This window comes from Onychomys torridus, chromosome 7 (assembly GCF_903995425.1).
Source record: "Onychomys torridus chromosome 7, mOncTor1.1, whole genome shotgun sequence".
In the NCBI taxonomy this organism is placed as follows: Eukaryota; Metazoa; Chordata; class Mammalia; order Rodentia; family Cricetidae; genus Onychomys; species Onychomys torridus.
The window spans coordinates 64,871,515-64,889,760 of NC_050449.1; the positions used below are offsets into that span (position 1 = coordinate 64,871,515).

Consider the following 18,246-nt stretch of genomic DNA (forward strand, 5'->3'; position numbering starts at 1 on the left):
GAGTGCACCTAAAGCTTCCTGGTCAAGATTAGAGACTGTGGGGCTGGAGAGAGAACTCGCTGCTGTTCAGTGGACCTGAGTTCCATTCCTAGCATCCCTGTGGTTTACAGACAGGAGGTTTACAGCTGTCTGTAACCCAAGCTTCAGAGCACGTGCACTCGTGTGCACACACCTACATGTAGACAGCAACACCTACACAGAATGAAAAGTAATAAAAATCAATCTCAAAAAAGTCAGCTCTTGTTCCTCTTCCTCTTGAGGACTGGGCAGTCAACTGTCACACTGACTCAGTCATCTAGCAACCAGCATACAGATTTATCAATAGTACCTTGAAGTGTAAGCTATCAGAAGGGAGGGGAAAATAATTATCACACTGATGTTGAACAATTCCATATAGTGGTCCTGCAAAGGACCACTCCTGTTACAGTTTAATCACCAAAATGGTCATTAAACATGCAGAATCCAGTGGGTCAGGAGATCTAAGTGGGCAGGACTTAGGTCAAACGCATGGAATATATGTTTACTTTTCCAACCGTTACACTAATCTTAAAAAAGTCACATTAAAACTCTGACTTCTGATTTTCCTTAAAACTGGAGAGGTTTGGTAAGCTCTGGGCTTACATTCATGTATGCTAACAGTCCATTGTGGTGGCTTCTGTTAGTCTCCATTGCATTTCTTGAACTGGAAGAGTCACAGTTATCCCGGGGCTTTTGTATAGTGAAATTTAAATCTCCTGTTATGAGTGATGAGGGCTGGTCCTTCTGTTTGCAGAAAAAAAAGAAAGAGGCTCAATGAGGTAAGGTTGTCCAAGTTCATATAGCAAGTATGGTCTGGGTTCTCAGTCCAGAACATCTCACTGGCATAGGCTGTGATGAGCAGGGCAGTATACCTGGGCCTTTGGAGAGTGGAGGGGAAGGTGTCTCCCCAGACAGGCCACAGGCAAAGCTGTGTTGAGAACACAGATGCTTCCTCTGCCTCCTCTTGTAGTGGACTATGCTGTGGAGCAGGCTCATCAGGGAGTGTTCTTCAACCAAGGCCAGTGTTGCACCGCGGGGTCTCGGATCTTCGTGGAGGAGTCCATCTATGAGGAGTTTGTGAAAAGAAGTGTGGAAAGGGCCAAGAGGCGCATTGTGGGGAGCCCCTTCGACCCCACCACTGAACAGGGTCCTCAGGTAAGAAACATAAGCATTACGCTTGTGCAAATTAATCTGGGCTGGCCCAGACACTGGAGCTACTGGGACCTAACAAAGCAACCTCTTCCACTTGGGGCTGTCTTCTTATTCCTGTACCTTATCTTCATAGCTGAAAACGTAGGCACTGAGGTGTTGCCTCTCTTTACGTTACTAAACAGAATCACTGAAGAACTTGGGGTGATTTAGCTGTAAGGGGGTTTCTGGGCATGGCAGGGTAGATCTTGCTAAAGTAGCTCCACCCCAGGCCTCTGGCCACTTCTCAGATGCCCAGGTCAGGAAAGGTGGAGATCTCCTTCTCAGACTCAGTTCCCCTTTACCAACTGCCAGCAGCTTTCTGTTCCCTGCCATGGTCTGTAGCATGTAGGAATGAAAGGTTAGCCAGGTTTCTCTTTGACTGTGTAGTTATCTCTTACCCTGACTGTGCTACACCCATAGTGCAATGGAGATGTCACAGATGTACCTCCTGAGCAGCCAGGCTGCACTTGGAGCACTTTGGCCTGGCTGTAACCATGATAGGTTCCCAAACCTGTGGTTTTAATCTAGTCAGGGTCGGAATTTTGCAAGGGTTTGTCTGAACTGGCTCTCAGCTGTATCACCAAGCATGGGTTTTCTAGTAAAGGAAACCATCTCTCAGTTTGGGGACCTCTGGTGAGAAGGTTGATGTTCTAGCTAAGAAAACCTGGGTGAATACAGCTTCTTATGTCATTCGCCATAATGACTGAATGACTTCTTAGGTGTTGGCTTCTGTGTTCAATCTGAATCTTTCTCTTGGGAGGTTTAATTCCCTTCTCTAAAGGTATAACTCCTCTAGGACAGTAATAGTATCTTAAGGTGGTGCTATTGAAAAAGGCTCTCTATATATAATCCATTATTTTTGTCTTTTTAATGTCAGTCTATGCCTTGCTTAATTATTCATCTGGGCAGAAGTATCTATTCTTTATAGAAACACTGAATAATCACTGAGACAGGCCTCTAGCATTTTGATAAGTTCTAAAAAAATCTTGACCTGGTGTTCCAGGTTAGGCAGTCATTAGAGTTCTTTGGATTCCTCCATCTGTTAGGTGCAACCATAAAAAAGTTTCAATTTTTTTCATCATTCAAAATTTAGTAGGTAGTATCAATTTCATATGATTTGACTCAGTGCAGTGACATTTGGGGAAGAAAATCATACAGAGGGAGATTCATGAGGATGTGCATGTTTCTATTTTCATGGAAGGCCCTCAGACAGTCATCTGTAGCAGGAATCTTAGACAGTCTTCTTAATAAAATCAAACCTGAGCCAGTTATTGGGGTGAATGCTGGATAATCAGAGAAGCAGAATAAGCCACAGCTAACCTCACCTGGCCAACTTCTCAGCTGATCTTGTTTCCTCAGACTGGAAGCCTCTTTGTCCTCATCTGAATGGGTTTCAGCTGAACTGCTGCTAAAAGCCTAAATGCTTAACCAGCCAAAATGCTTCTAGTTTCTGGTCTTCATGCCTTATATATCTTTCTGTTTTTGCCATCACTCCCTGGGATTAAAGGCGTGAGTCACCATGTCTGGCTGTTTCCAGTGTGGCCTTGAACTCACAGAGATCCAGAGGGATTTCTGTTTCTGGAATGCTAGGATTAAAGGTGTGAGTGCCACCATTTTCTAGCCTCTGTATCTAGCAGCTGTCTGTTCTCTGACCCCAGATAAATTTATTAGGGTGCACAATATTTTGGGGAACACAATACCACCACAGTCATCAAGTGATTTCTCCTGCAGATTGATAAGAAACAATACAACAAGATCCTGGAGCTCATCCAGAGTGGTGTGGCTGAGGGCGCCAAGCTGGAGTGTGGAGGCAAAGGACTGGGAAGGAAGGGCTTCTTCATTGAGCCCACTGTGTTCTCCAATGTCACTGATGACATGCGGATCGCCAAGGAGGAGGTATCACGGGCATTCTTACAATTGCCACACCTTCCACACCTTTCCAGGGATTTCCAGAGCATTTGGACAATAATCAAATTTCAACGCTTTTCATCTTTGCATACATTATTTTGTTGCAGATCTTTGGTCCTGTTCAGGAAATTCTGAGGTTTAAGACTATGGATGAGGTTATAGAGAGAGCCAATAACTCAGACTTTGGACTTGTGGCAGCTGTCTTCACTAATGACATCAACAAGGCTCTCATGGTGTCCTCTGCAATGCAAGCCGGAACTGTTTGGTAAGACTTAGATCCACTAGTGATATAAGGAGGCCTGTGTCAGTTCACATTCATTGCTATCATGAAATCCTAACTTTACTTCAAAGAGAGTTTTAAGTAGCTCACAGGGGTAGCTGTAAGTCCAGTGAGCATGGGCAGATTCTTGCAGACCTTTGTAAGTCCAGTGAGCATGGTCAGATTCTTGCAGACCTTTGTAAGTCCAGTGAGCATGGTCAGATTCTTGCAGACCTTTGTAAGTCCAGTGAGCATGGTCAGATTCTTGCAGACCTTTTTATAAGTCCAGTGAGCATGGTCAGATTCTTGCAGACCTTTGTAAGTCCAGTGAGCATGGGCAGAATCTTGCAGACCTTTGTAAGTCCAGTGAGCATGGTCAGATTCTTGCAGACCTTTTTATAAGTCCAGTGAGCATGGTCAGATTCTTGCAGGCCTTTACCCTGTTACCATATGGCAGATGGTGGTGGATGAAGAGGTCACATGGCCAGACAGAAAGCAAGATTCAGGGGTGGGACTTGCTCTTAGAGTGGCTTGCTCTTGCAGGAACTACCTGAATGTCTTGCTTCTGGGGTAGCTAGCTCCTCCAGTGACTAAGGAGTCCCCACTAGGCTCCACCTTTAACAGTTCCACCTCATCCTCCAAAATCACACACCAGAGACCAAGCTGTTGACAAGTAAATCCTTGAGGGACAAACAACATCCAAACTGTGACAGGGCATTTTAATTCTCAGGAGCCAGGGTAACAAATAAGGGTCCTCTGAAAGGATGGGAGAAACAAAAGCAGCCAGACCTCAACCTGAGAAAACACTCTTTAAAAAATTATTTATTTAAATTTATTTCATGTGCATTGGTATGAAAGTGTCAGATCCCCTACAACTGGAGTTACAGACAGTTGCAAACTACCATGTAGGTGCTGGGAATTTGAACTCAGGTCCTCTGAAAGAACAGCCAGTGCTCTAACCACTGAGCTATCTCTCTGGCCCCAAGAAAACACTCTTATAAACTAGACGGGAAAATCAAAGTCATTTTTGAATTTTTCACTTTGAAAATAAATACACCAAAGAAGTACACCAGTTGAATTATTTCTGTGAGGTGGGATTCGTATTAACAATACTGTTTTCTTCTTTCAGGATCAATTGTTACAATGCCTTAAATGCTCAGAGCCCCTTTGGAGGGTTCAAGATGTCTGGAAATGGGAGAGAAATGTAAGTGTCAAGGATTTCAGTGTCTACATAGATGGGGTACTCACAAAACAGCTCACCTCACTTGCACGCCTCCATTCACAAGCTTTGTTGTGCTGTAGTTTGAGATAGGGTCTCACTCTGCAGCCTAGTATTACCTGGATCTTTGTAGTGTCTGCTGACCTCAAACTTACAGTAATCCTCCTGCCTCTGCCTCCTGAGCATTAGATTACAGGTATGAGTCACCATACCCAGCTTAATCTAACATCTTACTGAGTACAAACTCATATAAGCTGAGTTTGGTCCTAAGTGAACAAGATGCAGCTCCCTCACACTCAGAGTTGACAGAGAACACGGATCCATTCTTCAGCTTCATCTTGTCAGTCGAGGAAAAGCTCCATAATGTCTGCTGAAGGCAGAGAAGACCCCACAGAGAACACCCCACTGCAGTTTTGGGGCCTGGCATTCACCAGCTGCCTAGCCAAGGACCTCATCCTGCCCTGGGAACACTGCAGTCTGCCTTCCCAGCTGCAGAAGCCTTGAGCTCTGCGCTGAAACAGGAAGCTTTGTGTGAAGCCTGGACGGTTGGTTCACTTTCACTCTCCACCCCCAAATCGCCAGAGCTCTGAGCTCCGCAGCTTATGCATTCCCGTGACACCTGTAGCTTCAAGGGGCTAACTGCTGGTTTCCATTCCTTTTGTGCCCATCCTTTTGTACCACCTGCTCAGCCCCCACGAGTCCTTTAAAGTTGGGAATGTGGGGTTAAGACATGGGGGGGGGGGTACTTGCTGATGATATAAATTGAACACATCCCAGTGCCTTTTGGGGAAATTGCTTGGGGACTGGGGAGATATCAGTTTTTAAGGCTTAGATGCCTGGCATATAAGGAATGTCTTGGCAGAGCCTGGTGGAGAAGATGAGTAGAGGAATGTGGCATTAACAGTAGCTGATGTTATTTTAGTTACCGGGGCCGCTACAACACAACCTTCTTCTGGCAGTGTAAACATAGGAACTTACTGCTCATGGTTCTGGGAACTTTGTCCAAGGTCAAGGTGCTGGTAGATATGGTGTCTGGGAGGGGTTCATTTCTCACAGTTGGCACTTAGCGTGTCCTCATGAAGTTCAGAGGAAAGGAAGTGTGCTGGAGCCTATCCTAGAAGGGCTCTGGTCCCATTTGTTAGGGTGGAGCCCTCATGACTAAATCAGTTCCCAATGGCCCCACTTGTTAATACTATCACATTATGCAATAGGTTCCAACATACACATTTTGGGGTGACACAAACATCCGGACCTCAGCAGCTGCCCTTAGCTAAGTATCTGTTGTGTATCTGGCTTTGTGCTAACTGCTTCCCTCACATTATCCCATTTGGATTGTGCAGTTGTGTAGATATACTTCTCTTTACATGCAGGAGACCTAGCTAAGGAGTAGAGTGGTCAACCACCTTGTCCCAATCTCACAACTAGTAAGTGTCAGCTCTGACCTTCTAACCTAAGTCTCAGTGGCTTCAGATAGTCTGATGACATTCAGACATGGAAGCGTGGGGGCCAAGCACAAGGACTCTTCTGGAACAGGCTTCAAAACCAACACAGTTGTCCTGAGATGCTGATAGCCTGTAGAAACCGGGGCTACAGCAGAAGGAAAGTAGACAAGAGACTGACTCCTCAGTGCAGACTACAATATAATTGATTTTTCTTTTTAGTGGCTTTCATGGAGTGAGTGGTGGCCAGAGACTTCCTGGTGTGACACCCCCATTTAGAAAGCTCCCATCTCTCAGTTTGAAAGGAGTTGATTTGTTTTCTGAACGTTGTGGGCCACAAGAAGGAACATCATCCATGTGCCTTCCTTCTACCCTTACTGAATGACTTTTAAAAGCGAATGGTTAGATCACAATCTACTAACTAGTAGTGAACAGGACAGCAAAGCACTGGACTTGGTCTGCTCAGGGACTACAGCAGTTAAGGCACTTGGAATGTTGTTGGATAAAGGAAATGTCCATTGCAGGGATCAGACCGGCCCCAGGGCACTTAGAATGTTGTTGGACAAAGGAAATGTCCATTGCAGGGATCAGACAGGCCCCAGGGCAGAAACCCTGGGGTGAGAGAGAAGCTCAGAAATGAGGGAGAAAGTCTGCGTGGGGCTTTACCATGGCCTTGTACTTGGGTTTGAGTTGGCCTTTTAAGGAGGGAGTAGTTGAGCAAATGGAGAATATCCTTTTGAGCTTGGAGAGCAAAGCAGGGTAGCAGAGAGGAGTGTGGGCAGAAGTAGTATGGGAAAGGTAGGGGTGCTGTCTGTGGGATGTGCAGGGACCCCATTAAACATGAAGAGGGGATCTATGAGCTTCATGTACTGGAGCTGGCAGTCTCTAGCCTCTCGGTGTTGGGCTGTTCAGGTGGAACAGCTTTGAGGCTAAGAGCTGTTTGGAAAGTCGTGTTGCTTAGATGCAAAGCTTGGCACTTCTGCTTCCTACCTCTGTAACTGTAGGCAAACATGTCAATCTCCCTAAGCCTTGATGTCCTCTATAAGAGGAACATAATTATACCAGCTGCTGGGGAGTGCTGCTGTGTTAGGATTAAGTGAGGATGAGGTGGTGCCTGGAAAGCCTTCAGAAAGTAAAGATCAAGGACGGGCTGCTAGGACGGTGGCCCTTCTTTTCCTTAGGGAACATGTTCTTGCGGAAGTGTAGCAGTTTTCCTACATTCCAGCCAGTGGCACCAGCTATTCTGCTCTCCTGGCCACACTTGTCTCCCCACAGAACTATAACCCCCTGGACTCCTGTTCTCACAGGGACTTGTACTTCGTCAGCTGCTCCAAAACCTTCCTGCACACCCGACCTCTTCTTAGCTCACATGTGGCTTTAGACTCTCTACCCTCACTCTTGAGGCTGCATTCCACTTGCTCGGTCATTTCCTGCCTCTGTGACTGTCCTCACTAATCTCTCTAAAGTGTTGGGACAGTCACTGGTCCTGAGAACACTGTTCCCATTCAGTGTTTTGCTACAGATCATTAACGTAGTGAATCACCAGTATAAAACAAACTTGTAATAAATGGCCTCTGGGTAATGGAGCCCAATCCCAGGCTACACCTGTCCCTCATCAGGAACAGGCCCGGTGGGGATTCAGACTTTTGATGTTATGTAGGTCTGGTCTCTTCCCAGAAGAAATGTCCCTTTGCAAGAAAGCTGGTCGGGGGACAGTTTGGCTTTGTCAAACCATATATAACAATGGCCAAGGAAACCAAAGAGCAGCCTCTGTCTACTTATGACATGTTGGCTATGCGGCCTTCCTGCTGCTGTTAAGAAATAGCCAGGGGGTGGTGCTCTTTGATGAGACCGGTTACATTTACCTAAGTCAGGGTTTCTCAGCCTTTTCCACCTGTGACACCTTATTGTCTGAGAAATTTTTATGAAACCTGGGGTATGTAGGTATGCAAAATAGGTATACAACCCAAACATATCCTGATAATCATAAAGAAATTTCTTATAAAACAATTATTTGGAATATATATCACTTTACTATTTGTTAAGGATTAATGAAACTTTGCCTATTTATGAGATGGATGTACTTGTTTAATTTTTCACAAAGAACTGAATTTACTGGATATTTGATGCTGTAGGACAAAGAGCATCTTCCATGCTTTCCAAAGCTGAGAACACTGCTTCACATAAAGGTGGACTGCTGAGTAGCAAAAGCATGTCTAAGGCCATTTCAGAACTTGTTGGAAATTCTATCCCAATCCAAAGCCAAAATTCACTTAACAAGCTTTTATCAAACTCAGATAGCAGCTTTTAAAATCAAACATTCTAACAGTACAATCCAAAGATGCACTCATTTGCTATTTGTAGGCTGGGGGAGGGTGATAGGAAAATACTAAATTTATTCATTTTTCTTTATTTTCCATAATAAAATTATGTGTCTATAAGAAACTTTGTATGCCCAATAAAATGTAATTTGTAACAGAATTCCCTGCCCCATAGCAAACAGTAGAGTGGAATCTGAGCTGTGGTGTTGAGGTTGGTAGACAGCATGGAGGCATGCACAGTACTAAGGGTGTGCTGTGTTCAGAACCAAGCAGACACACATGAAGCCACAAAATGCAAGGGGCAAGCACAGCCTGGAAAACTCAGATGCTATATTTGATTTTGAGTTAAAGTTTTGGCCATTGAGTATTCAGAAACCCCTTACTACTGGCCACCTTTTCATGACACTGTTCACGACACAAGCCCTTACAGGCCACAGTTAAGAAGCTGTGATGTAAATGACCTGGTCCTTGGTCTTTACTTACTCCCAAAATATTTTCTCTCTCTTAATGACCTAGAGTAATAGGAAATGCTTTAAATAAAAGAACCTGTTCTTCCTTCTAGCTAGTCTGATAATCTCCAGAAAAATCCACTTAACCTTCCCTCTGGGAAGAATTGTTTGCCTCACGTCCCAGTCTCCGTGCCCCCTCCACCCCCGTGACCCTCTTTATAAACAAGCTGCAAGGAAGGCTGGCTACCTAGCCTCAGTTTCTCCAAGCTATAAGAGGTCTGCTGTCTACCAGTTATCTGATGGGCGCCCCACCCCCATCAGAGGCTTCGTCAGGTGCTGTCTGCCCCCAAAGTCCTATCCGTTTTCTGTCCTTTTGCCCCTGCCTTATCACAGTCCCGGAAATAAAAGGAGGGAAAACACAGGCTAAATATCACCCCAACCAAAGGGGTGGAATGAGAGCTGTGGGCATCTCAGACGATGGGCCTTAGGACTGCAAGAGTGAGAAGTGTGGTGGGAGGCTGTGCAGCTTCTCACATCATGCACACGTACATGCATGCACAAATGCATTGCAGGCATGTGCACAGAAGTCATCCGTGGTCTTGGGGTTGGGATTGTTAAATATGCTTGTCTGGGGACTCTGGTGGAGCAGATCTGGGCAACAGCCCAGGGTCTTCCTGGTGTAAGAAGCTTCTGGAACGGTGCTGGTGCAGGTGGTGTGGGGATGTCATTCAGAAAACTGTCGCAGCACGCCAAAGGAAACTAGGGAATACTCTAAACAGACATCCAAGAGTTCCTAAGATGGTTTGCTGGGCTCCATCAAAAGCTACCGTTTTCCTTATCTCTGGGGGTGTCCCCTTGCTTCTTCTCAGAGTTTAACCCAGTCTGCCGAGGAGCAGACATGGGGGCTTCTCAGGGTCTCTGTGCCCCCCAAGAGGCAGTGTGCGGTGATCCACTCAGAGATGGAGGTGCTTCAGTAAGAAGGGACCTGGCTCTTGAGCAGCCCTGAGGTTCTTCCTTGCTGATTGTGGGTCTAGATGTGACACAGACTTTAACTGTAGTCAACAGATTGAAGAATCGAAACTTCAAAGATTTGAGAGTCCCTTGGACAGTCTTCTCGAAGAGTGGGCAGAATGACCACTCTACCCTCCCTTACCCCTCCCCACACCTACGGAAGCGGAAACTCCGGTGTGGGAGGGGTAAAATTCCACAGTGTAGTCATGCTCCTTCGGAACTGCCACAAGGGCAGTGACTAGACACCAAGAGGAAAGGGACAGCTCACTCAAGCCCTTCAGCTAGCTAGTGGAGAGTCATTGGTTTCTCTGTCCACTGACTCCAGGACTCTGTTTCTGTTCCATGGTGCCTCTAATACACTATTCTGCAGCATCTCACTGGGCTCACTTTTAACTGTAGGTCTGAGTTACCTCCTTTGCCTCCAAGCAGGCTGTGTATCCATCCATGCTTGGGACTGGGCAGGGACCCTCCAGCCAGTAAGGACACCGACAGCTTCACACACACACACATGGCGGGAGCCACTGAGGACACTTGAATGCAGCAGCTATAGTGATCTGTTTCTGATTCCATAGAAGTATAAGTATAACCCTTATACTTCTCACAGCTTGGAGATCAGAGTGGGAAGCAAACATGATTCAAGGTCTGCCCAAGAGCATGCCGAAGGAAATAGAAGGCAGTGAGTGAGTAATCACTGCCACCAGGAAGCTCGTGATGTCCTAATGAGGAGACACATTCAGAATTGCCCTAAGGCAGGAAAAAATCCAGAGAAAGCCAGAATGCGCTGGTAATAGACACTCCGGGCCTGGATGGAGTTAATGAGGGTATGGTGTCAGGAAGAGGTCTGGTTCACTCTTCTTGAAGTAGAATGGCCCAGACAGTGATGTTGTACATACAGACTTTTCTTGGTTCCTGTTAGTATCCCAGGGGCCTTTGTCAACTTGGGTGTGGTACCTGGAGGAGCTACTGGCAATGCTGTTGGAGCTGTGTGTAGGGCCATGGGATCCCAAAAGAAAGAAGATGGGCCATTGCCCCAGGTCTTGCTTGTACAGCACAGCTGTAGGAACTGCGCTGTGTATGGCTGCAGAAGACAGTGTCCTCGGGGTTTTCACATACAGACGCAATTCTCAGTAGTCCGTCTCCTAATGGAGACAGTGTGGCAACAGGGGAGCACTGAGGAAGCAGCTGGAGAGCAGGAGCCTTCATCCTCCCTCTCCCTCTGTGTCCTCAGTGTGCGGGCAGTGCAGCCAACCCACGGTTTTAGGGAGGTCCAAAAGCAAGATGAACGAGCTGAGCTCCGTGGGCACAGAAGTGCTCCCGCAGAGGTACCACTGGCAGAGCCCTCCTCTGAGCCACACTCATCTGCAAGGTGCTTGGGCTCCCCCCAGCTGCTTGGCTTGGTTTTCCCTGAGCCCATCACTGATAATTCAGTAAATGCTTCCCGACAACCCTGGACCTGTTACCAGCCGCAATTCCAGAAGGGACGTAACTAAGGAGACTCTTGTGGAGACGGCTCCCTAATGTAATGGTCCCCTCAATTATTCCTGCAGTCTTCTCGCCAGCTCTGTGGGGCCATGAGCAGTACTCATTGGGACCATATTTAAGGTGGTGCAGGCGGTTTCTGTTTTCACACAGTAGGCCTTTGGCTATCCTATCCATCTTCATTTAGGAAGTAAGGAATGAGAAACAGGAATTGTGTATACTGGTAAGAATTCTAGTCGAAGACTTCCCTCTCAGAGACAGAGAGCAGCCTTTTAGGTAGGCTGTTGGCATGGGGACATCAGAAGTCTGCAGAGGCCGGAGTAGAGTTCTGTGGAGTGATACACTTATTCCTGAAGGACCAGTACTCCCAGAAGATGGAAACGTGGCCCAGGCATTAGCAGACCTTGGGCCTGGCTTTCTGCTGCCATAGTGCTCGGCTATGAGCCATCCTGCCTTGGCTAAGGCCAGGCCTGGCTCTCGGGGTACCAAACAACCACTTCCTTTCTATACTGTGCTCTGAAAACAAGTGATCCTTTAAAAAAGGGTGTTTGCCCATGAGAGGGCAGCTCTCTACCAAGGAGGGCTTTGCTGTTTGCCCACTAGGAGTTTGTGTGCAGAGCCCAGTGACCTGCTGCTCAGAGATGACAGCTTCACCTTCTTGAGGATGCCACCAGAGCTCAGGCACAATCCCCTGGGCCGTTGGTGTCTGAATCTGCCATTTATGTGTTTCAGGGGAGAGTTTGGCTTACGTGAATACTCAGAGGTGAAGACAGTGACGGTGAAGATCCCCCAGAAGAACTCCTAAGAGGCCCAGCTGGAAGGTGAAGCTCCGCTGACTCCCCACTTTCCCTGTGGAGCCCAGCTCTGAGGAGTAGAGTTGAGGCCAGCCCTCCTTTAAATACCGGAATGACAGAGCAGCCAGGTCACTGCACCTTTGACACAGGCCAGCAAGGCAGGGTTCATAGACACTCTGGAAGGAGCCACCTTAATCCTACCGAATACTTGGTGGATTGCAAAGGAGGGGAGTGCTTGGTACAGCCAGTGTTGTTGTGTGGACCGTGGATGGAATAAGGGAGCTGCAGTATTTGGTGTCGTCGTCCTCACAGAGAACTTTTCTAGAGGGAAGGTTGCCTTGGCAATAGGGTCTTCGTTTCTTCCTTCCAGCTCCTCCCCACTCCCCACTCCTCCCTCTTCCAAGGAGACCTCGGCTGAGCTCATTTAGGGCAGATGTTTGGGCCTGGAACAATTTTCCAAGGTTTTGCAGCCAAATTACCATTTCATGTTATCCATTTCTTCAAAGCAAAACATGAAATGGTTTTAGTTAGAGCCAGGGCAGACTAAAAATGCCAGGAGCTGGTACACTGCAGATGTTCTAAGTGGTAGGGATGTAGTATGTCCTTTTCTTACTTCCATGATTAACACGCGAAAAGAAGATGCAGATGAGGTCAGAGGTCATCATGTATAGTTCACAGCTTCTGAGCTTAATGCTGTGTGTGTGAGTGTGTGTGTGTGAGTGTGTGTGTGTGTGTGTGTGTGTGTGTGTGTGTGTGTAGAGCAGCATTTCTCAACCTGTGGGTCATGACCCCTTTGGCGGGAGAGTCAAATGACCCTTTCCCCAAGACCATGGGGAAGTACAGATATTTACATTATGATTCATTACAGTAGCAAAATTACAGATATGATGTAGCAATAAAAATAACTTTTTGGTTAGGGGTCACCACAGCACAAGGAACCATACGTATTAAAGGCTTGAAGCATTAGGAAGGTTGAGAACCACTGGTGTAGATGGTGGTGGAGGTCACAGGTCATCACATGTAGTTCATGGTTCCTGAGCTTACTACATGGTTTGGAAATAGACTGTGTGTGTATGTGTGTGTGTGTGTGTGTGTGTGTGTGTGTGTGTGTGTGTATCTGTATGTGAAATTCTTGGTTATTCTAGAATAAAGCATGGACCACAGCCCTTGTTTTCACTGATGAATGAGGTATTTTCCAAAGCTGATCTTAAGACTAACTGAAACAGTCCAGGTAGACTCGGGAAGCTGCCTGAGTTTCCAGGCTGGCTGAAGTCTTGAGAAGTGAGTTGTTGCTGGAGTCAGGAGCATGGCCTCTTCTGCATCCTCATCCCCACTGTACCAGCACCGGCTCCTCTACTGCCATGGCTGCTCTGGCCCACTGTGCCTGTGTCACCTGCCTGGAATCTGCTATGAGTGCATTTGAAAAGTGGGCTCCAGCTTGATTCTCTTCTCTATTTGCAGAGCACCAGTGTGCCCAGACTGCCACGTCCACCAGGCCTCATCTGTCATGCCCTGTGGCCCGCTCGTCCACACACTACTCTTGCCTCACAACAAGTGAGCTTCAGCCTGCAGGGGGGAGGTGTGAAGCAAGCCTGACTCTCCTTCCTCCTAACGCCACCGTTCCCTCTGCCTCCAGTGAGCCTCATCTAGTGTGGGCAGCACTGCCCTCCTTCCCCTCTCCCCAGCTGCCAAATCGAAGCCAGTCTCTTACCTGGGTGAACAACATTTATTTAAAAATGCCAAATATAACCTAGGTGTAGAATATGGACATATATCTATCGTCTTCTCTATTTAACGGTTTTCCACTTCCTAACCAAACCAGTTTTCAGTTTTCTATTTATAACCTGCCTGTCCACGATATTTTCAAGGAGCTCTCCTTACTGTTATTGGCAAATGACAATGTGCTCAGCAGACAGAGCCCTGACATGCGCTTTGAGTCCTTCCGTGGGCACTCTGCTCCTCCCACAGTACACCCACGTGAACACAGCATTCATCAGCTAGTTCCCTTCAAACCACAGTATAGAATGTGAAAATGAAGATTTATGACTTTTAATTTACTTCAAAAGAAACCTCTGTGCTAGCAATAAAGCATTTATATTGTGTACACCTCGGACTGTTTGTGTTTGTGAGTCTGTCCCACTGAGCTCATTTTTGTCTTTACTTCTTAGCTGGGATTTTTGGCTGGGGTGTGCTCTTACGTGACTGAGCAGAAGTCTGGAAGGGTTATTTTATAGAATACATTAGGGTTAAACAAACAAACTTGTGCTCTGACACTATTTAAAACGTGTGTGTTTACAGTTTTCTGTGGCACATAAATATAGGCATATGTAGACTTCAGGCTTCAGGAACAGAGCTCAAAGGAATCTGTGATGTGGAACTCACAAGCCCTGAGCTCACCATCAGGGCTCCTGCTGCGGGGGCATTTCCCAGTAGCTATACTCTTACCAAAGGGAAATAAAATCATCAAAGGCTGCCAAGCTGATGGGATACTTCTGCGGCTCTAAGAGGGACTGCTCTGCTGGCTACAGCTTACTGCCATTCTCTGTGCTCCCAGAGTCCACTTCGTTACTTCTAATAGGCTTGAATTTTTATTTCATTTGTCTCGTGTGTGTGTGTGTGTGTGTGTGTGTGTGTGTGTGTGTGTGTGTGAGAGAGAGAGAGAGAGAGAGAGAGAGAGAGAGAGAGAGAGAGAGAGAGAGAGGGGGGGGGGGGGGGGGAGTGGGGGCAGGAATACACATGCCAGAGTACATGTGGAGGTCTTATTAGAGTTGGTTTTTCCTTCAACCGTGAGTTTCTGGGATCAAACTCAGGTGGTCAGGCTTATGGCAAGCACTTTTACCTGCTGAGCCATTACCTCAGCCTCAGAGTGGAGTTCTCAGGGAACCAGTCCCACCCTCAGGATCTCCACACCCCTCACTTCTAACCCTTGGAATCTCTGTCAAGGTTCTGGTCAAAGGAGACAAAATGTGAACCGATGACTTTGCCCAAAGCAAACCCGAGTGGGCAGAGGTGCCCTGCTCTGGACTGGGTAGGATTCCTTGCTGTGGTCCTTCACAGGAACAAATGGAATATGGAAAATGGAGCCCCTTGGGCCGAAATCAGATGTAAGGCAATGCTCCTGTGAATCGGCCTCATGGCCTCACATCCAGTAGATGAAGCAAGAGAAAGACCTGGGGTGGTGAATCCTTTGGAACGTCATTACTCCGTGTGTGTGTGTGTGTGTGTGTGTGTGTGTGTGTGTGTGTGTGTACATATTATGAATGAGGTTAGTATAAGAATGCAGACTTGGCGAGAACAAAACCCTAGAGAGACAGAGGTGAGGCGAGCCTGGCAAGACTAACAGCTGCGTTGGCCCAGCAGGTCTAGGCAGAGGCCCTGGAAGTGGTTTGCTGGACAGTGACAGTCACAAAGTCTGACACAATACTAGGACGGGTCGTAAGGATGGAGAGGAAGAAAGAAAAGGAGCTTCCAGCACTTGAATGAATCTGAAAGAAGAAAATAATACTTGTTTAAAGTCAAGTCAGAAGGGAGACAGATGGCCACTGCCCCAGAAACTAAAGCATGGATCAAAGTTGTGGGTGAGATCTTGACTTAGCGCTTTGGACATGGATATCATGGTTGATCCAGAGATATCCAGACAGAACTTTTGAGCAGGTATGGGAGAGAAGGGATTGGAACTTTGCTTGACGGACTTTCTGTAGCCTAAACATGGAAGGACTGACACCAGGTATACACAGGATGAGACAAGGGCCAGGGAGGAAGCACCCAGTGCAATGCCTGAGGCTATAGTCAGAGAAGTGGCCTGTGAAGAAAGCATCCCCACCCCGCTTTGTGATGCTCTCCACAAATGCTCATTCACCATACTAGAAACTGGCAAAGGTGATGGGCATACAGGGAAGCCAGCTGTACTGGTGCCTTGCAAATCCCATGCATAAAGTAACTCAGGCCACGGTAACTTTCTTTACCATCTCAGGAGCCCCTTCCCAAGGTGGTGCAGCTCTTGTAACTTCGCTCCATCTCACTTTTGCAGCTTTGCCCATGGCAATAGCGGAATGCCAGTGCGGCAGGGTAACAGAACAGCACTGTGTCAGAGGGGTCAGAAGGACCCAGAGAGATGGCTCAGTGAAATGCTTGCCTCACAAGCACAAGGCTCCAAGTTCGTCAGTGGCATGTGCCATGTGTGGAAAGAGGTAGTCCCAGAAGAGGAGCCCACTCTAAGTGGCCAACAAGAAGGAACGGGGATAAATTCATCATCCGTCCACAAGTTGGACACACCTCCCTAGAATCACAGGAGGTGCTTTCCCAGGGCCCCAGGAATCTTGCCTTTGGCTGCAGGTGGGGCAGGATCTGGAGAACCGTCCTCCCAGGAGTGCTAGGGTTGGTCTGTCCATACTGCTCCAAACACTAGACTCTAAGATGACTAGTGTATCCTAGACACAGGCTAAGGAGACCAAGATGAAAAGAAATTAAGCCATGTGGTGATAACAAACAGATCTCTAATTTGACTTAAGATCTTCTTAATAAAAGGGAAATCATGCCTGGCACTAGAAAATAACCAACTACCCCATGAAGTCATGGATCTTAGAGGAGAATCTATACCTGCCAGTTTCATGATCATGCCCACCCTGCTCCACAGAGGAGCAGGAGGAAGAAGCAACTTCAGCTGGCCCAAGACACGCAGCACATGCCACTCCAAACAGCTACAGAAAGTCAACTCTGCCTGTCCATAGGACAGCAGACTCCATGGTGCCTCAGCCAGCTGTGAGGGCACCACCAATGCCTGGCTCTCCAAGATACTTTCCTCAGGGAAACCTTGGAGGAGAGAAGCTTCTGTCAGGAGGCCAGCCCTCTTTTGAGTATTTCACCCAGGAAGAGGAAAAGGGGGCAGATGCTGGTCTGGTTGTCACACAGGTTGGAGCCCTGTGTGCTCCAAACATGGCACAGGCATGCTGGGGGGTCATTGCGAGACCTCGAGGCCCTGACAGAGATGTCTGTGCCCCTCTGAGTGTCCCGGATCCACTGCTCACCACTGGACAGGCTGGAGGGGGGACACAGGGAACACCCTGGAGTGGCACAAGGTCCCTTTCCTTCTGACGACCGACCTCTCAGATGCTCACCTGCTTCTTGGCTAGATGGAGAGGGAGGTCAGCCCACCCGGCAGCCTTTGATGTGAAACTGCTTGGATAAGGTTTCCTTTGGCCGTTTATCTATGTGGCAAGGTCTGGCTGGACCACTGCTGCAGGGCTGGAGCACTCTGGAGCCTCAGGCCTTCGGGATCCCTTGTGTCTCAAACTCAGTCCTGATCTTCCTTTCCTCAAGACACTGGCGTTATCAAGTGGGCTGTAGCTGCTGAATTTGTGTGTGAGTGTGTGTGTGAGTGTGTGTGTGTGTGTGTGTGTGTGTGTGTGTGTTAGGAATATATTAGGAATATGCACACAGAAACATAAATATACGTATATGTGTATTTGTTCCTGTATTATGCACATATGTATTGTGGGTTTCTGTGTGTGTTCCAACCTGCTCAGTCTGCATAACATTACTGGTATGTGTGTTTTCAGGGCTGACAATGTGGTATTTGGTAACCAATTAGTGTGCTCTTCCCTGAGAAAATCTATTTCTCCCATTCTCAGCATTCCTTAACTGCCTATAGTGTGTGTGTGTGTGTGTGTGTGTGTGTGTGTGTGTGTGTGTGTGTGTGTAAGGCTGAGGCCTCTTGGGCTTTTCCCATCCACGTTAGCATGTCTATTGCTGTCATCCCTGCTCAGTTCTTTTACACAGACAATTGGTGAGATTTTACGGGTGTGGCTTCTAATATGCCTAGGAGACACAATCTTACAGCAAACTCCCCGTTCCTCTGGCTCTTACAAACTTTCAGATCCTTCTTCTGCAGTGACCCCTGAGCCTTAAGGTAGGTACAGGTATGGTGTTACAGATGTGTCAGATGGGACTGGGCTCCACAACTGCATTTCGAATGGTTGTGGTTTTCTGTAATAGCCTTTGTCTGTTGCAAAATGTTTCCTTGATGAAGGGTGAGGATGACACTTGCCTGTGGGTGTAAGGACAAACACATAGAATGTAGTTAGAGATTGTGCTGGTTTTGAAAATTGATGGTTATAGGTTCTTCTCCAAGATCCATGACTTCACTACAGGCAGGACAT

At 47.3% G+C, this 18,246-nt stretch overlaps 1 protein-coding gene across 2 annotated transcripts in view; it reads left to right on the top strand.

The window, feature by feature from the left end:
* Window positions 1-14,197, top strand: part of Aldh1a2 (aldehyde dehydrogenase 1 family member A2) — an 81,872-nt gene extending 67,675 nt beyond the window's left edge. Inside the window, exons 9-14 of one of the 2 annotated variants that reach the window (XM_036192984.1) lie at window positions 989-1,173; window positions 2,941-3,105; window positions 3,225-3,382; window positions 4,506-4,580; window positions 12,027-12,115; window positions 13,550-14,174. In XM_036192984.1, the coding sequence (XP_036048877.1) occupies window positions 989-1,173; window positions 2,941-3,105; window positions 3,225-3,382; window positions 4,506-4,580; window positions 12,027-12,099 (656 nt within the window). In that variant the 3' untranslated portion in view covers window positions 12,100-12,115; window positions 13,550-14,174. Of the gene's footprint in view, window positions 1-988; window positions 1,174-2,940; window positions 3,106-3,224; window positions 3,383-4,505; window positions 4,581-12,026; window positions 12,116-13,549 lie in introns of both variants that reach the window. The other variant, XM_036192982.1, reaches the window with a different exon arrangement.
* Window positions 14,198-18,246: the final 4,049 nt, after the last annotated feature.